This window comes from Gobio gobio (genome assembly GCF_949357685.1).
Source record: "Gobio gobio genome assembly, chromosome: 20".
Taxonomy (NCBI): Eukaryota; Metazoa; Chordata; class Actinopteri; order Cypriniformes; family Gobionidae; genus Gobio; species Gobio gobio.
This window is the reverse complement of record NC_137113.1, coordinates 23,278,703-23,301,939: the sequence shown is the minus strand read 5'-3', so window position 1 is coordinate 23,301,939 and position 23,237 is coordinate 23,278,703. Positions and strand designations below refer to the sequence as shown.

The following is a 23,237-nucleotide window of genomic DNA, read 5'->3' as shown; positions in this document are numbered from 1 at the left end:
GGTTTAACGAGGTCTACGAGGCACGAGCTGCTGCCAGAGAGACGGATGGACCTGAGTTCACTTCACATCAGTTCTCAGCATGTCTGAACTGTTGTAGTTACTAGAATATACTTCAGATTATTAGTCTATTTCTAGTCGGAGGGACTGTCACTCATGTCAGAAAGTTAGTAACTTTAGTAAATTATGGATCAGCGCTGACTGGAGACGCGAACCGTTTAGAACGATTCAGTCCGATTTGGTGAACTGATTCGGTTCACTAAAAAGAACTGGTTCAAAAGAAAGATCGTTCGCGAACCGGACATCACTAATGTACAAGAGACTGAGCTCAGCGATTGCTAACAAAGTTATTTATAGTAACTACTGAGTTATGAGTTATTAACGAGTTTATTGTGTTTGTATCTGAGAGTTCTGAATAAACACGAGTCCCAGTCACACCGAGCCCGTCTTCATCATTATTACCAACTTTGTAACACATGCAAAGTACCATTACAGCTGTCGAGATGAACAAGTTAAAAGTAAGTGTTGATAATAGCATTATTTTTAAAATAAAATAAAAGCGTCAGTGACGCGCGTTGAGTACACAGCGCAAACAAAGACACAACAGCAGTAATCGAATGTAATCCAGTTTATTGTGGGGCTAGGCTGGCTAGCCCGAATATGCTCACGCTTACCCCCCTTCTGCTTAATCTCACGCCGCGTTTGGTGCCTCCGCTGTGGGCCAGATGCAGTACTGGGGGTCGGGGATGTTGAAGGCCACTGGCCAGTGCAGCCCGAGCTTCGGCGTGTGTGAGGTTTATCTCTAAAGATGTTACTCTGCCGATGTTGAGCAGAAACTCATGACTGTATGCACATTTTAGAACCGATAGACGCGACGAGGACGTACAAAAACACTGACTCACAAGATAGAAAACACTGTTCTGTCTGGAGAGAGAGAAGCCGCAGTGTGTGCACGAATAATAAATAATTAGCTACACATCAGAAATCACTGATCATAGATCAGAAGGAACTGAAAAAAGACTTCTGTTTTCATTTGTACATCCAAACACTGAGAAACTGCCAGCGTTCACTCGTTCACAAGCCATGATCTCTCTCGAGCGCTTGCATGGGCGTGCCAGATTTTCTGGGCGGAGGAAAGGGAGGTAACCGTTCCTGCTTGGACGTCAAACCAGGAGACTTCAGGATTGGCTCGTCTGGCCTGTCATTTTCTCAAAGGCAGAGAAAGACAGCCAGAACTCGGTTTTACACCGATCAACATTTCTATCCACTTGGGGACAATATTCAGGCTAGGGGAACTCATATTAATGTTGAAAAACCTCATAAAATGAAAATTTCATGCCATGGGACCTTTAAACATGAAAGCAAACCACCAGTAGGTGGCAGCAGATGACCGTTTTAATGACTGAGTCATTGAGTCGATTCGTTCAAACTGCTGATTCATTCAAAAATGAGGCGGTCGTTTATGAATAGGTCATTGAATGTTTGATACAAACGATTCATTCAAAACACTGAATCATTCACTAACATTGATTTCTCCTCGAGAGGCTGCGCGAGCGTCAACAGCGCAGTGTTACCGTCAGTTTATTATACATTAGGCTATATATTATTATCCACTATCGATCACCACTTACGCTAAATTAATGCAGAATCATTCTTGCATTTGGTTAATTCCCTAGTTTTTTGTTATTGATGTTTTAATCTGTCTATTCAAATTCTCTTTCACTTGCCCCTACAAAAATCCACTTGTCCCACAAACATTGTTCTTTAACTTGTAAGAATACACATTTAAGTGCTGTTGAGTCATTAACGTAATCAATATAAGAAATAATAACTCTACAAAAAATGTTTTGATGTCCTGTGTCACAGACAGTCATACTGACTCAGATATAGCCCTACCTCAGCTTGTATGTGAACACATCACACGCGGCTGTGTTGATGGCTGATTTAGTCACGTTCAGGAACGGTAAACAGAACTAAATTAATATTATTATTACTGGTAAAGTTACCGTGTACCCAACATTTTCTCACCGTTTCCCAACTCCCAACATGCACACGCACAGGACGTGCACACACATCGGTGCAACTGTCATTGTACTGTAGCCTACGTCAGCGTTGCATTATTATCTCGTCCCATCTCATCAACAGTATAATACTCGCACATCCAAACGTTATTCAGAGAAGGGCCTCATCTTCTTTCCGATCGCATGAATGCAGTCGCATCCTCTCAAACTGCCCAATGAATCACTCAATTCTCATTGTCAATCTACCTGCCACATTGGCAGGTAGCCAGTGTTACCCGCCAATTGCAAAATTCACCCGCATTTGGCTCGTGGTCGGGTGTTCATTTCAGGCCCTGGTTATACAGTAATATAGATTACTGTAGTAATTGTTAGTGTTGTAGTCAAGACCAAGTCGAGACCAAGGGTGCGTTCACACTTGTAGTTCGGTTTGTTTAGTTCGGACCAAAAAAAAAAAAACATATAGTCCTGGTCCGCTTAGCGTTCACACTAGCATTTTTAACAGCGAACCTAAAGTTACTGAACCAAAGGCATAGGGATACGATCACAACCTAATTGGTCGGCTTTTATGACGTATATTTCGACGGAGCTTGCTTACCGAACATTCAAAACAATGCTGTGTGCTGGATTAAACGCGATAATTTTATGCGTGTACATATGGTTTTATTTTTACCAGCTGAGAACTCACGAAGGAGCTCAAAATGTTCAAAACATTCAAAACAGCACCAGGATTTCCTCCGTTGTATGCAGAAACGAAGATCTGCTGCAAAGAGACGACAGTTCCGTCGTCTGTACCGACAAATGGGCAACACAGGTTCTTTGATGAGAAGAACCAGGTATGCTTACATTATGTCCTTTACGCGTCATCAAATCAGCTGACATGTAGCGTCGCATCTTGTGACATCTGTCCTGTTTTTGGTTTGTTTACATTTCTTTTGTCCGTGTTGCGTTCATATATCAATCGAACCGCACCAGAGTTCGTTTGGAAGCAGACCGAGACCCATCTTTTTAGCGGTCTCGGTCTGCTTGTTTGGTGCGCTCCAGGGTTCGGATGACAGCGTTCACATATGTTCAAATAAACCGCACTAACAGAGCAATCATACCAGGGTTCGTTTTAATCGAACCAAACATGACAAGTGTGAACGCACCCCAAGACCAATGTGTGTTGAGACCAAGACCAGCACTCGAATTCATAGAGATCCACATTACCACATTACCACATTACCATAAATTAAATTATTTATTTTTACTCAATAAATATAATTAGAATAAGACACTATATAGAGCTGTTACCAATCAAATAAAATTACCCAATTACATTAGTGATGTTAATAAATAAATCAGACATTGCATTGGCAATTTGTTAATATCCCAACAAAATCCAGAGTCCTCTAAGTCTGAGACCCGAGACAAGACCGAGTACAAATGTGGTCGAGACCGAGACAAGACCAAGACCTTCAAAAAAGGCCGGTCTCGAGAACTACAACACTAGTAATTGTGCACATAATAAATAAATAGTGTGCAAACTATTGTCGTCATGACTGGCTTGACGGGAGTTCAGCACCCTTGTAGTTGTGCTGAATTGTGCATTTATACATTGTTGAGTTTCATTTGATAAGATCTACTTTTTAACCATACAAAGCAGACACATGACTTTTAGGTTTGATTCATAAATAAAATATCTTATCCTATTTACTGAGAAATGCATGCTTTGCAACAGACCTCTCTTTGAGCTTTTGTGTGAGATAAATAAATGAGACACTTGTGGTGTTGTCATTAAAGCAAACTGCATACCAAATTTTTGTCAACTTCTCACTCAAATTGCAAGACTGACAACATAGTGTGTGGTTGAAAATTTGTATTAAAAATGTACAAGTAGCAAGAGGAAGTTCTCATTTTGATAAAGGTGAGGGGGTAGATTAATATAGCCCTCAGGATGAGTGACACGGAGATTGAAGAAGACTACTACATCACAAGACAAACTGTATATATAGGGATTAAAGATTTTGTTGGGCACGCTCCAACTTAAATGTGCAATGAGCACCTAGATGTGGAGATGCTCGCCAACCAACACAAGTCGTGAGATTAAATAAGTGCACAGACAATCTATAGCCAAATCGTCTTGTTGGCAAATGTCTGTTCTGTCTACTATCCTCCTATTACTCAGTCTGAAAATCTGGATATAACATATACACTTTATCTATCCAACAAACGCACACCCATACACAAACTCTTTTGCCTTCCTATAGACCTTTCAGTAACCTTATCCAAAACAACACATTCTTTCAATAAAATCCACCACTGAGCTCACTTTTGCTGCTGCCATGTACGCTGATCCAAGCCCAATTATTTCAGCATCCTGCCATTGCTGCTAATAAATCAGCAGGTTAAAGTTACCAAACAGAGGGGAGAGCATTTGAGGATTTGGGTCCCACCCCCAAAGTCCAAGGAATTGAACCCAAATACCCCCCTCCCCACCCCCTTTCACTTTCTTCTCATTACTCCCCTCACTAAAATACTGCATGATGTCATGGTCTGAAAAATGATAGCAATTAATCAGAGCTACCGAATCCTACCCATTCAACTAATCACAATTATACAAACAGATGAATCATCATCTGAGGCAAAAGCCTGCTAACTACCAAACACCAGAGAAAAAAAGGTAAATTAAAGTTAAACTTCGCAGTCCCTTTGTCATAATGACTGCATTTGCTGTCTAAACCTGATATGTAAAATTTCAAGTTCAAATCAGAAACAATTGCAAAAAGGAATTCACAGTGCAAAGCTCAGTGGGCTGATTGAATTTGGTGAGAAAAACACATTGGACTTTTTGTCTGAAAACAGGTTTTTCTACATATAAAATGTAAACTGAGCTGTGGACTTGGGCCACAGGTCAGATTATGTTTATTTAGAGGAAAGAAGAGATTTATTTTGCATTTCTTTTCACTTAGCAGAAAGTAACATGAATTCACTGCAGAATTTCCCTATAAAGATCAAATGCTGATCTACAGTTGTTAAGTCTCTTATGCTCACAAAGACTGCATTTATTTAATCAAATACAATAAACAGTAATAAAACAGTAGTAAAAATAATTGCAATTTTAAATAACGGTTTCTATTTGAATACTTTTTAAATTATAATTTACTCCAGTCTTCGGTCACATTATCCTTCAGAAATCATTCTAATATGCTGATTTAGTGCTTGAGAAAGTTAAGAATGTGTCTTATTACTTTCCCCTAGCCTGACAAGCCAGACCCACATCAAGATGTTGGGTCTGGAAACTCAATCCGACAGGGCTCAATCCGAGGGGTGGGATAAACAGTTGTCTTTCAAGCGCCATGAGCGCCACAACCAACCAGAGCGAAGAAGAAGGTGAAGCTGAGCTAACGTTAGTTGATAGACTTTCGCCGTATCCGGTCGGCAAAACTTCGAACATATCTTCTTTTCTTAAGAATGACTTCAGTGCCGTTCTTTGTTCTTTTCTCAAATAAAAGCTTAACTCCAAGTCTTCCAGAGTCGCGGCCAAAGCCGATTCAAAAGACCGCTGTTCGCCAGCTTCTGTGTTTACGAGTAGCATGCAGAACCTCCGCAACTCTGCCGTGATGTGCCGTCATTATTAAGCCCGCCCACCGACTCTACACACGCTGTGATTGGCCTGACCAGAGTTTGGTTTTTCCAGCTCTCAGGTCTACCGAGAGTTGCTAGACTACACTCGTGGCAAAATACATTTTCTGCCGCTAGGGTGCGTCTAGATTTCTAGGCTAACTTCCCCCCCCAGTTTCACAGACAAGGCCTAAGCCTAGACCCAGACTAAAATGCATATTTGAGCTCTTACTCATAACTGAAAGCAACTTGCACTAACATACAATATATTGCCAAAAGTATTGGGACATCCCTCCAAATCATTGAATTCAGGTGTTCCAATCACTTTCATTGCCACAGGTGTACAAAATCAATCACCTTGGCATGCAGACTGCTCAAAGCCACTGTGGCCTGGTCCGAGACCGGGAAAATGCTGCCTTTGATATCCCACAATCCTGTGCTTTCCATTCTGTGACAGTTGAGCTGGAAAATTGCATCCGAAAATTGCATTTGCTGGTCATTTTGTGTAAATGTACGTTTTTGACCAACATTTTCCACTTCTGATGTAATTTCTAGCGAGAAATCACTAATGTAATAATTAAATATTTGTTTAGTTCTCACCAAAGCTCTCTCTATTTTGCTGTAGGTCATTAAACTGTAACGCTGCCTTAGAAGTCTGTCCGAAATTAGTTTCGGGAGGGGCCTTCATGCACAAACGCTGCCTCACAAGTCATTGTCGGATAAGGCAGCGAGGCAACAAGTCCGCTGCCAAGGTTTTCAGACGCAGCCTAGATGACAAGACTGCAACCATTAGCCAAAAAAGTGTAACAGCTAATGCTAACACTGCGGCTGCCAGTACGCAGGAAAGGAGACCAGAGGCTGTTTTTTTTTTATAACTGCATATATGCACATGATGCTGATATTATGCATTTTAGAAAATGAATAGTTAAATTATTGTGTTAAAGGCTTTTGCATGTTTAAAACAATAAGTATTCTTTCTATCGCTGCCAATGAATGAATGTTAAAAAAGGTTTAAAAAAAATTGCCACCTGTTGGTTTGGCATGCTCTTGACCGCGCTTCATAGCATGTTTTGCGTTTTCATGTGGACGCGATTGTTATTTTAAAACTGAGGAGGGAAAAACTCGGTTTAAAAAAATACCTGTGTATGTATGGACTAGGCCTAAGGCACACCGCCACTGGACTCTAGAGCAGTGGTGATGTGTTCTCTGGAGTGACGAATTACGCTTCTCTGTCTGACTGTTCAGAGAATATTCAAAAGTAATGACAGCAAAACAACAAGTAAGAGAGTGACAGGGAAGAGAAGACATTGCTGAATAAAAATTATTTTTTGCGCACAAAAAGTATTCTTGTCGCTTCATAACATTAAGGGCGTTTTCACACCTACCTTGTTTGGTCCGGATTTTCGGACTTTTCAGTTTGGTCCGAATCAAAATTACAGATGTGAAACCTCCCCCGTACCACGGTCCGGACCAAACAGACGAAATTTGGTCAGACGAAAAGAGGTAGTCTCGGTCCGGATCAAACTGAACAAAGGTTCGGTTCGTTTCTAGTGTGAAAGCATTTTCTGTATGGTTCGTACTTTCAGACCATTTACAGGAAGTTCCTGTTTATGTTTAAATATTATAACGTTATTTTTAAATTCAATCTAGGCTACATTGATTATGAAAAGTGAAATTATGCGCAATATGTCAGTAGACAGAAAGTCAGAAATAATTTTGAACGAAATTTTGTATGATTTTGCTTAGAAAGCATTTCTTTAATGGGAATTTCGTTTTGTATAAATTGTATCTTAATTTTAATCAACGTTTAATCAGATAATTGCCTGGATTTAATAAATAAGAAGCAAATAGTCTATAGCAGACGCAATAATCACGGGAGCGATCACATGCTTTACACATGAACTGGAGCGCGTCTCAAATAAACCGAAACTCAGCAGGCTACTTGCCTCACAAACATGAGAAATATGTGTATATAAAGCTTGAAATGTCCACTTTTAAGCGTAACGAATAAAAAAATAGTCAAGCAATGCGCACTGTTCAATAGTGGCAACGATGATATGCGACCGTTCATTCAACTTGTCAAAGACGCTGACGTCAGACGCACGTCCGTTTACAAACCAATCAATGTCCAGATGCCGCCCACATAGATGATGACGAGTGGACGCAAGTGCGTCATGTAAAGTTCTTTAGTCCGCTCGCATGATTGCAATGTGAAACCAAACCAAAACTAACCGAATATATAAAAAGTATTAAAACATGAACTTCGGTTCGGACCTTGGTGCGGACTTTCAGGTGTGAAAACGCCCTAAGATTGAACTAATGGAGTCACATGGACAATTTTAACGATGTCTTTACTACCTTTCTAGGAATTGAAAGTGGCCGTTGTGTTGCTGTCTATGCGGGGTCAGCAAGCTAATGACAGAAATTTCAGTTTTGGGTGAACTAACTCTTTAATTGGGATAATTAAACTAAGGCCCAATTCTAAACCCTGTCTGTGAGACCAAACCTCAATGCTGAAAACAGATTTTTACTGCTTAAAAATCATGAGGCATCTTTGAGCAAAGTTCAAAAGAACCACATTTATTTGAAATCAAAATGTTTTGTAACATTATAAATGTTTTTACTATAAATTGAATGAATCCTTGCTGAAAAGTAGTACTCATTTCTTTTGCAAAAAAATAAAATAAAAATATGACCCCAAACTTTTGAATGGTGGGTGTATATATTCTGAAAACAACATGCAATTACATTGTGACCATGCAGTCTATGTATATGCACTCAAAAACTATTTAGCCTTCATGTGGATCACTATAAACTGGGTATAAAATTAGACATACGGTCTGTCAGGTAGAAAGACAGTACTTTAGGTTAAGGAATTTAAAAGTCAACATCAGTCTAGGTTACGCTACACTACCATCAATAAATCTCCCCACAAGCACTTACTCGTTATGTAGTAAAATAAATCAAATACATTGACAAGCCACCCAACAACTGCTCAGCTAAATACGAGAAGATCTAATATGTCATTCTGGGATTCTCAAAACTCGAGAATGCAAAGATTTCAGAGCGCATTCATTGTCCCTTTCAAGTACAGTACAGCGTTAAGCCAAATTGGTTTGGGTAACTGATGACAATGCAAGTAAACTAAGGTCCTGATTCTGACAGCTCACTGAGAAATTAGATGAAATGGAAGAACGAATGTTGGACAGAAATCTGGCTAAGAGAGAGCTGTGAACGACACGTAAGGGAAAGTGAAACAGACACATACATCTATACACCACAGGAGACCACTGGACACAGAACTGGTGATAGGGGATGTAAGGTAATGTGGAATGTGGCCTGTGTCATGTAGACATAGGATATGTGGTCACTCAGGAACTAGAGGATAAGGGTGAACAGGGAGCATGAGCCAAACACATCACTAACACTATCACAGCGAATACGCATGTATTTATGTGCTTCATGCTCACAAGAGTGTTTTCCACTGCGTTTGCTTGAATTATGGCAGCCCATATGTGTCTGGCTTTGACAGTATGTGGAAAATTACATGTGTTGGTAAGCGTGTGTGAAAAGGAAGTAGCTCACCAAAGGCTCTTTATTCTTGACCAGTCGAATGATCTTGACAGAGTCTTCTTCATCATCAATGTCATCTGGCAAAGGAGGAAGTTCTGGATCGTAACTCTTCCTGGCCACAGTATCATGAACAGACAACAAACTCTGCAACGAGAAAGAGTTGTACACATAAAAATCCACAGAAACACACACAGTAAGACAAACAGTAGTCGTTTGACTGATTTTGTGTAGCTACTCGTTTTGGCTAATCATTCCAGCCTTGATACTCCAAGCATCTGCTTGAATCCTATAGTATAAATCATGGAGCTTTAGAGGTCTGCTTTAGATTACTACCTCCTACTGACAAATAAAGCTGCTTTTGAATTGATTACCGTCACTATTTCACTACAACCCTCTTTGGCAATGTTGTTTGTTATAGCATCGCCAGCAGGGGAAGAAAAAAAAAAAGAACTGAATCAAAACCAAGACCAATCATATTGTCATCTTTCATTTGATTAGATTATTATGAGTATTACGAGTATCCTGCAGGGAATACGACAGCATTGCTGTGAGTTTCCAAAGGGCTAAGACACTTTACAGCAGACGGATGGACAGAAGGCAATGAAATTCTCAGCCATTTCAGATATTTCACACCTCCGTTCTCAAAGAACGAGCTATAGCTAAAGAATGACAGCATTCAGAGATTCATTACCGAACCGCTTCAACGATGCTGTGTGTCAAATGCAGCTGCAGCTTTTTACTTTATTTTGCTCCTTTTCTTCCTCGCATTTCCAACATAAAACCATCTTCCAGTTATGTGCCAAAAATAAAAAATGAGAAGGAAGAAAAAAGAAACTGAAAAAAAGAGAGAAGAGACAAGACAGAGAGGAGAAGAAAAGTGTCTGTTTTATGACATGGGATCAAGCTCCAGAACAACACTCAACATGTGGCTAAAGCAGAACAGATGGGAGAGCGAGCAAGAGTGGTGGAAACAAACAGAGAACGAGAGGCATGTGTCTAGGGAGTCAATTTAATCAGTCCAGGGTTATACTGACTATTAGATGCAATTATCTGATAATTAATTCATTGTTTCTGAACACTACAGTCCTCACAGATAATTAAATACAGGTGTAGAATTAACACTCAATCTACACCACCGCTGCTGAATCTGATCATATTTACAGACGTGAATGTTTGCAATGCACATTCAATATGACAAAAGTTGACTAGTTGTTCATATGACAAATAATATTTAAATAAATATACACATTTGTAACAGATTTTTTTGTTGTTAATTTGATTTACAAAGTCTGCTCATGAAATAAATGAAATGCAGACTTAACACTGACTTTGTCCTCTTTATATCAAACCTAATCTCTGATTGGACTATACACATGCCAATCAACCACATCCACACCTATTTGTAAATATAGAGTATGTTATGAGATGTAAACAACCTAAAACAACTAGAGCAACAGAAAAAAGCCAGTGTTTGTGCGTTTCTGATGGTAAATGAAAACAAGAGCAGAACATACACATTGCCCTGTAGGGTACATGTTGATTGCATCTACACTAAACAGCTCTGTGATTAGACTGAATGGTGCAGATGTTTAAGCAAAATTAAATGGAAGATTTTTAATTGCAACTTAATTTCCATTCCTTTCATTTTTCCAGATGACCAGATCTATAAAGAGCTAAATGAATTTAAACAAATACTGTTAAAGCATCAAGGCATAAACTATCTGCAACCACATTTTTTCCCCATTACTCTTTCTTTGTCTTCCTTTTCTGAGGGCAAAATCAACGTGGCATTGTGTTTTGGTTTTAGTGAGTTTTCCTAAAACACGACCCCAAGCCCCATGTTTATATAAAAAAAAAAACACACAATAACACACAAAGCACATGCTTTTAATCTTTGAAATCACTAATAATTAATTGCACTGTTAAATGTAATCTTTAGTCAATCTCAAAGCTAATATACATTTTTCATACTGTGCAATATAATGTGATGCCTAAATTCACTTTAGCTGATTTTGCACTTTCACTACATTAATGACCGGTTTTAGTTTTTAGTGTTTTATACAAATTCGTATAGAAAATGAAATGTATCTGTTATTGGTCATAACATGAAAATAATTGTCAGAAGAGTATTGGTTGGTACTTAAATATCAGCAACACCTTAGCAACTGCATTAATGCCATTGAGCTGCACTCAAATTCTTCATCTCAACCTAGTCCCTATCAAGTAATTCAGTGCATAACTACACGGTGAGTAGTGAAAACAATCTTATTATATAGTCAAACATAACATTTTCAGAACACTGCAAAAAAAAAAAAAAAGCCTCTTCCATTTGAGTTGTGCAAAAGACTATTTTTAAATCTGGATAAGCAGACATTTCACTCATATATTGGCCTTGTGATGAAAATATTCAATCCCCCCCTCCTTGCTATGAGATATCAAAATGAATGTCCCTAAAAAACTAACTAACATAGGATTGACATTCTAAAGCTTTGAAAAAGAACTGGACACTGAAATCTTTACTTCTATCCATTCACGGAAAGGATTACATTCTAACTAATTTCTCTGCCTCTTACATTTGATTAGTCCAATCTAAAACGGTGTCTTCGCATTTCTCTGATGAGTGAAATTGTGGGAACAGAGTGGAGCTATTAAGCTGCCTCACAGTGTCGGTCTACCTTCCAACAACCCAGTCTAAATTCACTATCCTGCCACGCACAACACACTCACACACGTATAAAGGGTGAATTGTGGAGCTAAACTCTCTCCTGAGGTTGGGGTCAGCATCAGGCCAGGTGGCAAAAGAGTGAATTGAGGGTCAAAAGCAGTAACTCATTTCTTCATGTACTCTTGCAATGTGTGTATGTGTGCGTGCATGTTAATTAGTTATAGTGGGCCTCCTACAATAACAAATTGCTGAACTTGTTCAAATAAAGTCTGGGAAATGTAACTGGGCATGCAGCTCTCATTAGGAAAGAGTTTGTCATCCGAACGGTCATTATTCAACCTGCTGAACTAACTACCCATACACACGCCTGCACAAAATCTCCACACAAGCGCAAGAGAAAAGGGCAAAGCAATACACTTCTATCAACTTTCCTACACAAACTTGTGAGCCACTCATCTCCTCTTTCTTGCTCCTTCTTTCTCACTCAGACCAGAGCAGCTCTTTCTTTCCGCAACAACACGGGTTGCCCTAATTGCCGCTTTCATCAATGTCAATATAAGTCAGTAAGCGGGTCTAATATGAGTAAAATGTGTTTTTTCATGTGTGAATCATAAAGGAAGGAGGAGGAAGGAGATCATTTAATAGGTTCTGATTTATGTCTGGTCACAGGGAATGGATCATTTCAACACTAATTGAGAGTGATACAGTTACTATCGTACAGAGACGCCATTCTAGTCCTCAGAAGCCATCTGCTAGTGCTTTACACAGCACCAATAGACACTGGGTTAAAGACATAAGGGAAAGAAAATGAAACTAAGGAAGAGAGGAATGTAGACTATAGGAATATAAGGACAGAGAGTACCATGATGATATAGCCAGAAAACAGATAAAAGATGAGATGCACTACTATTTAAGTCTTTAAGAATGTAAAAAAAGTTAAGCAAAAATACATTAAACTGATCAAAAGTGTCAATAACAATATTTATAGGGCTACAAAAGATTTCTATTTCAAATAAATTGTTAATTTGATTTTCTATTCATCAAAGAAGCCTTAATATATATAACGGTTTCCACAAAAATAAGCTGTACAACCAGGCACCAAATCAGCATATTAAAATTATTTCTGAAGGATCATGTGACACTGAAGACTGGAGTAATGACTGATAAAACAAATGCAGCTTTGCCATCACAGGAATAAATTACGTCCTACTAATCATTTTACAAAAGTTAAATAAAATAAGAAGAATGTACAGTTAAATACATTAAATTGGGGGAGGGGGGGGGGGTTAACTTTCCGAAACTTTTGATTAATTTTAATTAATTTTATTTTTTACAATTTATGCTCCTTTTGTTAATTTCCATCAAGCGGTGAATCAATTTTTGGTCACAATCTTGTATTGATACAATTTTATAAATTGTAAAATTTGTCAAAATATAATTCCCATAATCCATTTATGTAATTTCATAGTTTTGTAACTCTAATTAGTTGATGTGTCCAACATTTTAACTGGTAGCGTACTGTGTTATCTGAAGGCATATGGTGAGAAAACAAAAATGTGTTTATTTGTTTACTCGCTTACCTTTACATGTGGTTTGGACAGTAGCTTCACAAGCTCTCTGATCTCATTACTTGCACTTCTTCCCTGAAGTTCCTCCGTCAACTGAAGAAAAAGACAAGAGAGATAGCGAGAGAGAAACAGAAACCAGAGTGAGAGAATCTATAACATCCATGAACACATGCATTGGTCATACAGACATGAACACGTATATTATGAATAATTGGAGTATAAATGTGTCCCTTGTGGCAGGTAGCAGGTGGAGAGAGTGTGAGCATGTTTAAGAGATTGAGAGATTTATATCAGCACAGATGCAGACTAAATGAGGCACAGAGACACGTTGCTGTTTCTCTAAGCGAGGAGAGACAGAGAGAGATGGGCTTGTTCTCCAGATCCATTTGAAGTGTTACTCCTGGGCCACAACCTTATTACTGACCTCACTCGCTCTGGATGTGTGTGTGGAGTGAGTCTGCTGAAATGTTGTAATCAGTGTTTAAAGAATCACTCCCTTGGGATGTCAGTAGACTTTTCCAGTAACCAGCCAAATGGGAGGTGACGTTCAGTTGAGTAATGGTGACAGTGACCCTTAGTGACACACGCACACAAACTCCATCGTGTACAATAGATACATACCAACAACTGCAGCTGATGTTGTGGAAAGCAGAGGTCACATATGGGGAAAAAACAGCACGCACAGAACAGGAATAAGTCTTTAATGACTTTATACTCTAAAAAGTAATTCAGGGGACCTGTTAAATCACAACCTAATTTAGTGATTTAACTAAACCTTTTAAGTTGCAAACATTATTTGTTGAGTTCAGTCAACACATTATGTTTCATTACATTAACTTTAACTTAATATTGTGTGTAATTTAACTCAAATTTCAGCTAACTTAGTTTCTTTTTCAAAATTAAGTTGTGGTAACTTAATGAAATTGTCTCAATAAGTTGTAAATTGGGTGGTTGATTTCTAGTTCAAGCATGTTTTGCAGAGGACTGGATAAGTATTTCATTAATTAATAACTAATTGTACAAGACAAATAGGCATTAATACATTTGTTTACAAATTAATCTATAAATAAATAGACTAAATTGTAAAAGTAATGAATTACTTGATATTTAAGGGCCAACAGAGTAATTATACAAATCATTTATAAATGAACTATTACTCCATCAATAAATGATAAAAAAATTCACAATAATATGTACAATTTTTAGATTGAAATATTCAAAAACCACTAGAACACTGTTATATAGTTTGTTGACTTGTGTACTTAAATAAATCACAAATATTTCCAATAATGTTTAAATACAGAGAAACCAGCTATTTTAACCAGTGTAACAGTGTCATTGCGCCGCATAGCCGCGTTACCCTCGATTTCTGATGTTACTTCCGTAGAAACCATGAAGCATCACAGAATATTTTCTATATTATGCATTTTATTAGATAGATGGGCAACTGTTTGGATACCTTTATCAACAGAAAACTAATCATTATTATATAGCTCGATACGTTTAGTCTAGTGGTGGGCAGTTATCGGCGTTAACGTGAGACTCTTATCGGGCAATAAAAAAAATATCGCCGTTAATCTATTCTCAAAGTTGGGTTGGGAGCTGTGTCTATACTACGCAAGCTATGATGACTTTCACCTTGATATTTTAGCGCGGATGTATACCTAGCCGAGTTGCACTGTAGGGGGCGAGATTTTCTACAGTATCGATGTCACCTCTCCGACCGACAGCGAGTTGACACGCACCCGCCTCATTCAGTCCGGTTAACCCTCTGAACATAGCGAACGGGTGTTCTGCTGGATTTTTCCTCATGACAGCGTGTTAGTATTGGTGTGACCGGTCTGAAATACGCACGGGGTTGCACATAACGATAATACTACTAATTCCGGCAGATTTCGCGCTCGCATCTGAAGTGAACACACACATACTGTAATAAAGCCGCCTCTGACATACAAAAAGTGCAAAAATGAGCTCCTTTTTCCAGTTTATTAATGGTCAAATACACTCAAAAATGTCTCAATGCCCATCTTGGTGAGTTTTAACGTAAACTCAGTCGTAACCAGCTCACAGGAACAGTGTTTGGGATCCATGCGTGCGTCAGGTCTTAAAGGGACAGAAGTTATTTATTATTCTAACTACAAAAAGACAAACGATCACTTGCGAGCACACATATTCTGAATGCCTTCGGCAGAATTCAAATGAGCCATTATAATCTAGATTAATTCCAAGGTTACAGTGAGATTAATCTAGATTAAAAAATGTAATCTATGCCCACCACTAGTTAAGTCTTAATGTTTGAATCTCGTTTTCTTGATTTACCACGAATAACATGTTTGTACCATGCCTCAGGGACAACACTATTCTGTAGCTAACATAAGCATAATCAAAAAGAGCTTTATTTGAAGTAACAGTAATACAGCACCATACAATTTATTTAAAATTAACTGCATGCCATTTAGCAACAAGTCATCCAGCTTTTATTAATATAATATTCTAATATATGAACTAATTCAACATTTCATTAAAATAAAATAAAATAAAGTGAATATAAGCGATCAAACACTTATATTTGAAAGGAGGTGGACGTTAAACGTAACTTTAAATGGTAAAATATACAAGCAACAAAACGAAAGGAGCGCACTAGCGGTCGACTGTGGCATAGAAGCATAATAAAAACAGCAACGTAAAATGTCCCAGGCTCTCTGCCTTGCCCTGCTACCACAGTAGCATTAATAAAACTTTAATATATAATAGCTCATCCATGAACATGATTTCTGAGTCCCATTGGATTACTTTCCATCAGCTGTGGAGGCGAAGACGACAACTCCCATGATTCCCATTCATTCACAGTGTCACAGAGTCTACGCCTTTGCTATTGTTTTGAAAAAGCGACCCTTAGTGGATATTACATTTTCTTAGTCAATTAGCTTTTCCTTTTATCCTCTCCATTTAGCTTTTCCGTGACACTTTGGGCCTAGCCCAAAACCATGCAAATTAGCTATGGTGGCATGGATGTAACAAGCTCTCTGAAAATAACAAGTACATTTAAAAAAAATATATTTGTCTTATTACAATAATTTAAATAAACAAATAAGCTCAAAATAAGCTACTTAAACTACAGAGCAATTTTAAACTGTAAAATATAGACGCAAGCAGCAATCATCAGGGTCCAAGCACTAATGGCCCATATGAATGATTTGCGATCTAATTGAAAAGCAACTTATGTTTTTTAAAGAAAAGTTAATATTGAAACTTTACTGAAACTTAAGGTTTAATGAAATGGATACAGCAACACACAGGTGTCCAAAAGGGCAAATGACTTTCAAAAGAAATCATTCCCCGTTACCGTTAGATTAAACATTATTTTGTACGATCTACAAAAAAAAAAAAAAAAAAGGTAGTTCAATGTATCCCCAAACTGTTCCCACAAAGTTGGGAGCATGAAATTGTCCAAAATGTCTTGGTACGCTGAAACATTAAGAGTTCCTTTCACTGGAACTAAAGGGCTAAGTCCAACCCCTGAAAAACAACCCCACGCCATAATCCCCTCTCCACCAAACTTTACACTTGTTGGCAAAATGCAGTCAGGCAAGTACCATTCTCCTGGCAACCGCCAAACCAAGACTCATTCATCGGATTGTCAGACAGAGAAATGTGATTCGTCACTCCAGAGAAGACGTCTCCACTGCTCTAGAGTCCAGTGGCAGCGTGTTTTTTTTTCACCACTGCATCCGACGCTTTGCATTGCACTCGGTGATGTAAGGCTTGGATGCAGCTGCTCAGCCATGGAAACCCATTCCATGAAGCTCTGCACGCACAGACTGTTTTTGAACTAATCTGAAGGCTACAAGAAGTTTGGAGGTCTGTAGCCATTGACTATGCAGAAAGTCTACGCCTCAGCATGCACTGACCCAGCTCTGTGATTTTATGTGGCATACCTCTTCGTGGCTGAGATACGGTTGCTCCCAATTGACCGTTCGCAAAGACCCGCCCCCTTTAGTTACTGTTGCTATGTCTGACAAGCCATGGTGCTCTCACACCACACAAACGTTCTCACGTAGAGAATATACATCGCAGAGCAAAGAGGACACTGACAACACGCCGACAGACAGGACAGAGCAAGTTACTTTTGATATGAAACAAAGTCTAAACTTTGAAATTGTCATTTTTTAAAGAAATTTAAGCAATAAATACCGTTTTGTGGCTCTTTAATGTGTCGTGATCGCTGTAGCTCCTCAGTTAAAGCTGCTCGTGAACCGATTATCTCTTCCTTGTAGTTCATTGATAAGCACGAAATAAACATGAATGAACACTAAAAGAAATGTTGTTTCAACCGTGGAAAGACGTCAGTACACACTGTTTTTCCAAGTTCAAGTCCACCAATGTTAATCTACTAACTCTCCTGACTGGCGCTGTGATTGGTCAGATCGCCTGTCAATCAAACTTACGGCGAAGGGTGAATTGCATCCACTAACATTATAATACACCCGTTATTACCACAGTTGACAGGTTGCGAGGATGTCACATTTAACGTTAATGGATCGCCAGGTAAGCAATCTACACATCTGACAAGCCAAGTGATCCACAAAATCTGAAAAATACACTTACAATTTGTTATTGATTCAGTTTAAAAAAGTCTACATTTTGGATTAATATTTTGATGGAGCATTGCCCTCATAGACGAGCCGCAGCCGGTTCAAATCAATTTATAAAACAATATTTTGTTCAAAGTTAAGACAAAAGTATCTGATATTTTGCTTCAAAACAATGGTATTTAGTCATTAAGTATCACTTTAAGTGTCCAATCACTGAAAAGTTCAGGAAACTATAGTATTTACTGACATTGCATTTCAGTGATTAATCAACCTAGAAACTTTATCTCTTTCAAAATAGTCATCAGCTGCAGTTCTTGATCTTTGATAAAGTGGCCCAAAAAATAAATCAGAGACTAATGTTCATTGCAAATCAGTGAGAATGTCACACTAACTGGCCTTTTGACTTACAACAAAATACATTTTTAGGATCTGCGAATTGTTTCAGACAGCAAAAATCACAGTACATCTGGCTTATGACATCTGTATTACGCCTGGCAATAGAATGATCATCTAAAATAACTCTACAAGCGGTTTCTATTAATCAATCAGGGATATCGTTTTGCTGCTCTGGTGTAATCTGACATAGTTGTTATGCATTTGTCTAACTGACAAGACTTCTGCATCTGAGAGGTATGAGTGGAGTGGCGTATCATCCAGCAGGCTCTGGAGCGCCCCATTTTTCCACAGTCTAATGGAAGACACCAGGGACACAATGAGGACTGTAATTATGGCAATTGTTTTTATTCAGACTGAGAACTGCTCGTGGAAGAAAGATTCTTTACTGCCAACCTGTGGCCAGATTAAGAACTGCACACCTGCTGCTTAACTTCATAGGATATACTGCAGTTCAGTAAAATTGTGTGTGCATTTCATCTCTGCTAAATCTTTTTTGTGGAAATGTGTGTGTGCATGAGAGGAGCTTGCCTGCTGTGTCAGTGCTAGACAGCATCTCAGGCCAAGCGGAGGTTAAAATGGCATTTTATGCTACACTATAAATTAAAGCTCCATTAGCGAAACTTAACACTCGAATGAGCGGCAGCGGCAAACCCACTACAGCGTTCAAAACAGCAGCACGCCGTATATTCCTCACAGCAAAGGATGAAAACGATACGTCTGAAAAAACACAGGAGGGGGCGCTGAGTAATTTGGTTGCTTTGGCTGTTCGACCCTTTGATGGACCGCGTCCGCACACACACGCAGATATCGGGTTATCCTTGTGTGGGACCTTTAGGGACACTGAAGGAAAGTGTAAATCTGAGGGGCGGATCTGAGCTGCAGGTTGAGAAACTTCCGTAACGGAAGTCGAGATTTATGGAAACGAGAGGACTTGTTGCCGCCGCCCACTGAGACATTAGTGAGCAGGAAACAGACTGATTAGCTCTTCTTGGATCAGCAGAGGATGCAGATTGGAGCACAAAACAACACTTTGTTTGAACAGATGTGGCATCTTTTTATGCAAAGATGCACTTCTGAAGAGTCTGGATATTCAAAGTATTTTTGTCCATCTTAACGTCAGCGCTGACCTGAGGTGCTCTTCTCTGAATCGCCTTTGGTGTTCTTTCCTTCAGTCTTTCCTCTCTGTGATCATATCCAGAGTAAACTCCTCCAAGTTTACATAGGTTTGTGTGTGTGTGTGTGTGTGTGTGTGTGTGTGTGTCTATGTGGCCATGTTGATATAGTAGTCAGTTTACATTATGCAAGCCGTTGAGAGTTTAAATGTTGAGTGTTTTATAATACTGATGACTAATGTCTTATACAGACACACATACACACACACACACACACACAATACTCCACGCCTCATCTCGCACTCTCATCTGCAGCCCATCTACTTGTGTTCTCTGCCCCAGACAGCCATCCATCTTTTTTCTTGCCTTTAATGACAAGTTCCTCCTGGAGTCAGTCTTAAGCTAGACATGCTGGGAGACGTCTGTGTATGTGTTTTCACAGGCACACATTGTGCATGTGTGTGTGCGCGTTTACCCATGCACAAGTGTGTAAAGTTTATGAGCATAAAAGTGTTTTGGCTTTTAACAGGAAGTGTGTGCATGTGGTTCACTCACGTTTTGAGCCAGTGTGCCGGCGCTGTCCAGTACTGGAGTCGGTGCATGGTCTTCATAACACTGTAACTTCTCATGGATCTAATAGGCAGAGGAAGAGAAACCGGAAACAGAGCGATCACTTAAAGTCAATGTGGAATCTAAACTGACCCCGTTTACTTTCCTAATGTTCCTGGTCTTATTGAGAACTATTTATCTTTGGAAAACAACCAATCTAATTTTTGATGTAATCTTTAAACAAATTCTGACAACTTGCTTTTCCTTTTAAATGGCTTTCCTTTCCACATCACTTAAGTCACACAGCTATTCGATAATGTTAACCATAAGCCAAATTAAGGCCGCAATGACAAATTCTGATGACACACCAATAATTCATTTTCATTTTATGGCCAAAAACTAATAAATCTGTAATAAATCATTTTGCCTAACATTTTAAATAAAACAAAAAAATAAATAAAAATAAAATCAGTGGCAGCACAGCATTATAAATGTACAGCATGAAAATGAATATTCATTTGGAAATTTGCTAAAAAATGATATACAGCATTGTTATAAAATGGTCTAATTTTGATTTTATTGTTTTTAAAGATTAAAGTTGATGTGAAGTGATGACAAAAGTAATTAAAATGCATTAAGTACAAACAAGCATGAGAGATGGATAGATAGATGGATAGATATCAATTCCTGTTGCATAAAAACAAGCCCCACCCAACATTGATTTTCTCTTTGATATCCTATGTCTCTGAAATACAAATCAGATTTTGTAAGCAGGCTGCAACTTTTCGCGCTCTAGCGGTTAATAAACAGGCGTCTTGCGGAAGAACATTGCAGCCGGAGCTACTTCTCTCTGTTTATGTCTATGGCGAGTCATGCAGATACTGTGCTCCTCTGCAGCGGTTCCTACCAGACCGGCCTGAAATAGTTCCAATATAAACACTTATTGTGTACCATAATGATTCAGGGTAAGACAAAAACACGGTTTGGAAAATGGATTCATGTTGTACATTCTCATTATATAATTTTTATAAATCTTGAACACAAAAAAAAAAGTTACGGACAGCAGCTTTAAACAGAATATCATGTTCAAGATTAACATGCGTGTGGTAGAATTGAAGTATTCTCAAAAAAACTAAACAAAGACTCTTTTCTGACATGTTTTTAACAGATGTGTTTTGTGTGTTGAAATATCTGCTCAACCATTTCATTCTTGCTGAAATTGTGTTACCAGGACAACATCATGGTAGGGAGCCAAGCAGAAGCTACCGGTACATTTAGACTGGAATTTGTCCTGTGAAATATTATGTAACAGCATACAGCAGTGAATGTGAAATTAACCCGCTACCAAGGGGACTAAATATTTATCAAGAGAAGACAAATGACTCCGCCACTGGGCTAGTTGAACGCTATGAGCCTGGATCGACTAGGGCACAGAGATGCCAAAGATACCATTTTTCTGGATCTGCTTCTCCAGAGCCGTTTGTGATGTGGTGAAGTTGGCCGTGTAAGAACCGTAGTCAGGGCCCGTGACGAACAAACTGTGCTTTCTCAGTGACTCCGTTTGCAAGCCTCAAAATGTACTGAACTCCAAGCAGGCGGGTCACGTCTGTTACTACAGCAGCAGTGTAGAAGTGGAATCTCTCGCACACCGGCAAACACACTTGCAGGCAAAGAAAAGAGACATAAATATTTCTTATCCACTCAGACACACACAGACTCGTACACACTCGGTAGAGGAGGAATGGAATGTGGGATCCGGTGAAGGATGGAACGTAACTGTCCAGTCCCTGCACATTCCAGGGAGTGACATCTGTTTAGGCCGTTTGAGCCGTGGCGGAGCAGTTTTGCTCTGTACAGTTTAGATTCCATCAGAGGCTGAGTGAGATTCAATGCCTTTATTTACAGCTCGGGCCATTCTCCAGATACCTGCCTGTCCACACAGGAGCGCCAGAGAGCAGGTATTTAAAATCCATTACAGAGCCCTTACACTGATCATAGCTCACGTTCCACAGAAAAAAAAAAGAGCAGGAAATGAGAGCAATGAATCAGAGTAATACCATCAAGCATTAGTGCACCACAATTCCACTACATCACAGGCCTTGCAGACCGATAAACAATCGCTTCATTTTTCTGACTCGAAATTTGCGCAGTAGGACAGAGAACAATGTGAACTGGTCACAGCTGTAAGCTAGTTGACGAGTCAATTAGTGAGGTAGACAAGTTTATATCGTTTTTCCCATCCTAGCTTTTGTTTTAGCTTCAATTTTTCAGTGATTATGCTTTAAAAAGAATGAATTGAGACAACTTTTAAGAGAGATTACCACGAACGATACAGATCACCTCTGGGTCTGTTTGAATCCTATTTATCATATAGTATTATTTATTTTATTTAGTTATTATTTATGAATATTTGATGTATATTGTATTGTATTGCATGACATAGATGAGAAAGTAAAATGAATTGACAACTCTTAACTCCTAGTTTCTTTCTGTCATTGCTGTAGAGTTGCTGTCATTGCAATGTCGTAATATCATTTTATTGTCCTTTTCAGACACCTGGTAGAACTGCCAGACTGATGAATGTAGTGAAGCAATTTTAGCTGCACATAGAATTTTTTTGGCATCTGATCAGCTCTTCTGATCAGCCTTTATAGAGACACCAAGCAAACTATATCAAACGTTTCATGGTCAATCGACCGGAGCATAATTTCTGCCATTTACACATTCAGATTACATAGAGACTGCCTTATGTTTTTTTAGCATCTCACGCCACAAGCTTCACTTAAAAAAAAAAGTTTTTTTACATTGTTTAATTTATTGGCCTATATTGGATAGAATAGTTTACAGATGACAGATGAGACAAATGCAAGGGAGGAGAGAGGGGAACGAGATCGGCACAGGGCCTCAAGCAAGGAATCCAGAAGATGCCAAGCCCGAAGATGGTGTGTCAAGTTTAAAATAGTTCAACTTTTAAAAAGGCATCAAGACCCTTACAATCTGTAGCATTCTGTCTGTATGTGAACGCCCCTTAAACATGACATATGTTTTCCTTTGAATAGTCATCATAAAATGATGCAGTTTTTACTCATCTCAGACTTGACACTTTAGTAATGAGTATTAAAACATATGAATAAACAAGGCAATGCTTCGACAAACACACA

At 38.8% G+C, this 23,237-nt stretch overlaps 1 protein-coding gene across 3 annotated transcripts in view; it reads right to left on the bottom strand.

Annotated features, from left to right (window-relative positions):
* The window catches only part of mpp7a (MAGUK p55 scaffold protein 7a), a 164,851-nt gene that overhangs the window by 51,510 nt on the left and 90,104 nt on the right, over positions 1 to 23,237 (bottom strand). For all 3 annotated transcript variants that reach the window (XM_079801430.1, XM_079801431.1, XM_079801432.1), the window contains 3 exons: positions 20,083 to 20,160; positions 13,437 to 13,517; positions 9,204 to 9,335 (listed from right to left, as the gene is read on the bottom strand). In XM_079801430.1, coding sequence (XP_079657556.1) covers positions 9,204 to 9,335; positions 13,437 to 13,517; positions 20,083 to 20,160 — 291 coding nt within the window. The remainder of the gene's footprint in view (positions 1 to 9,203; positions 9,336 to 13,436; positions 13,518 to 20,082; positions 20,161 to 23,237) is intronic.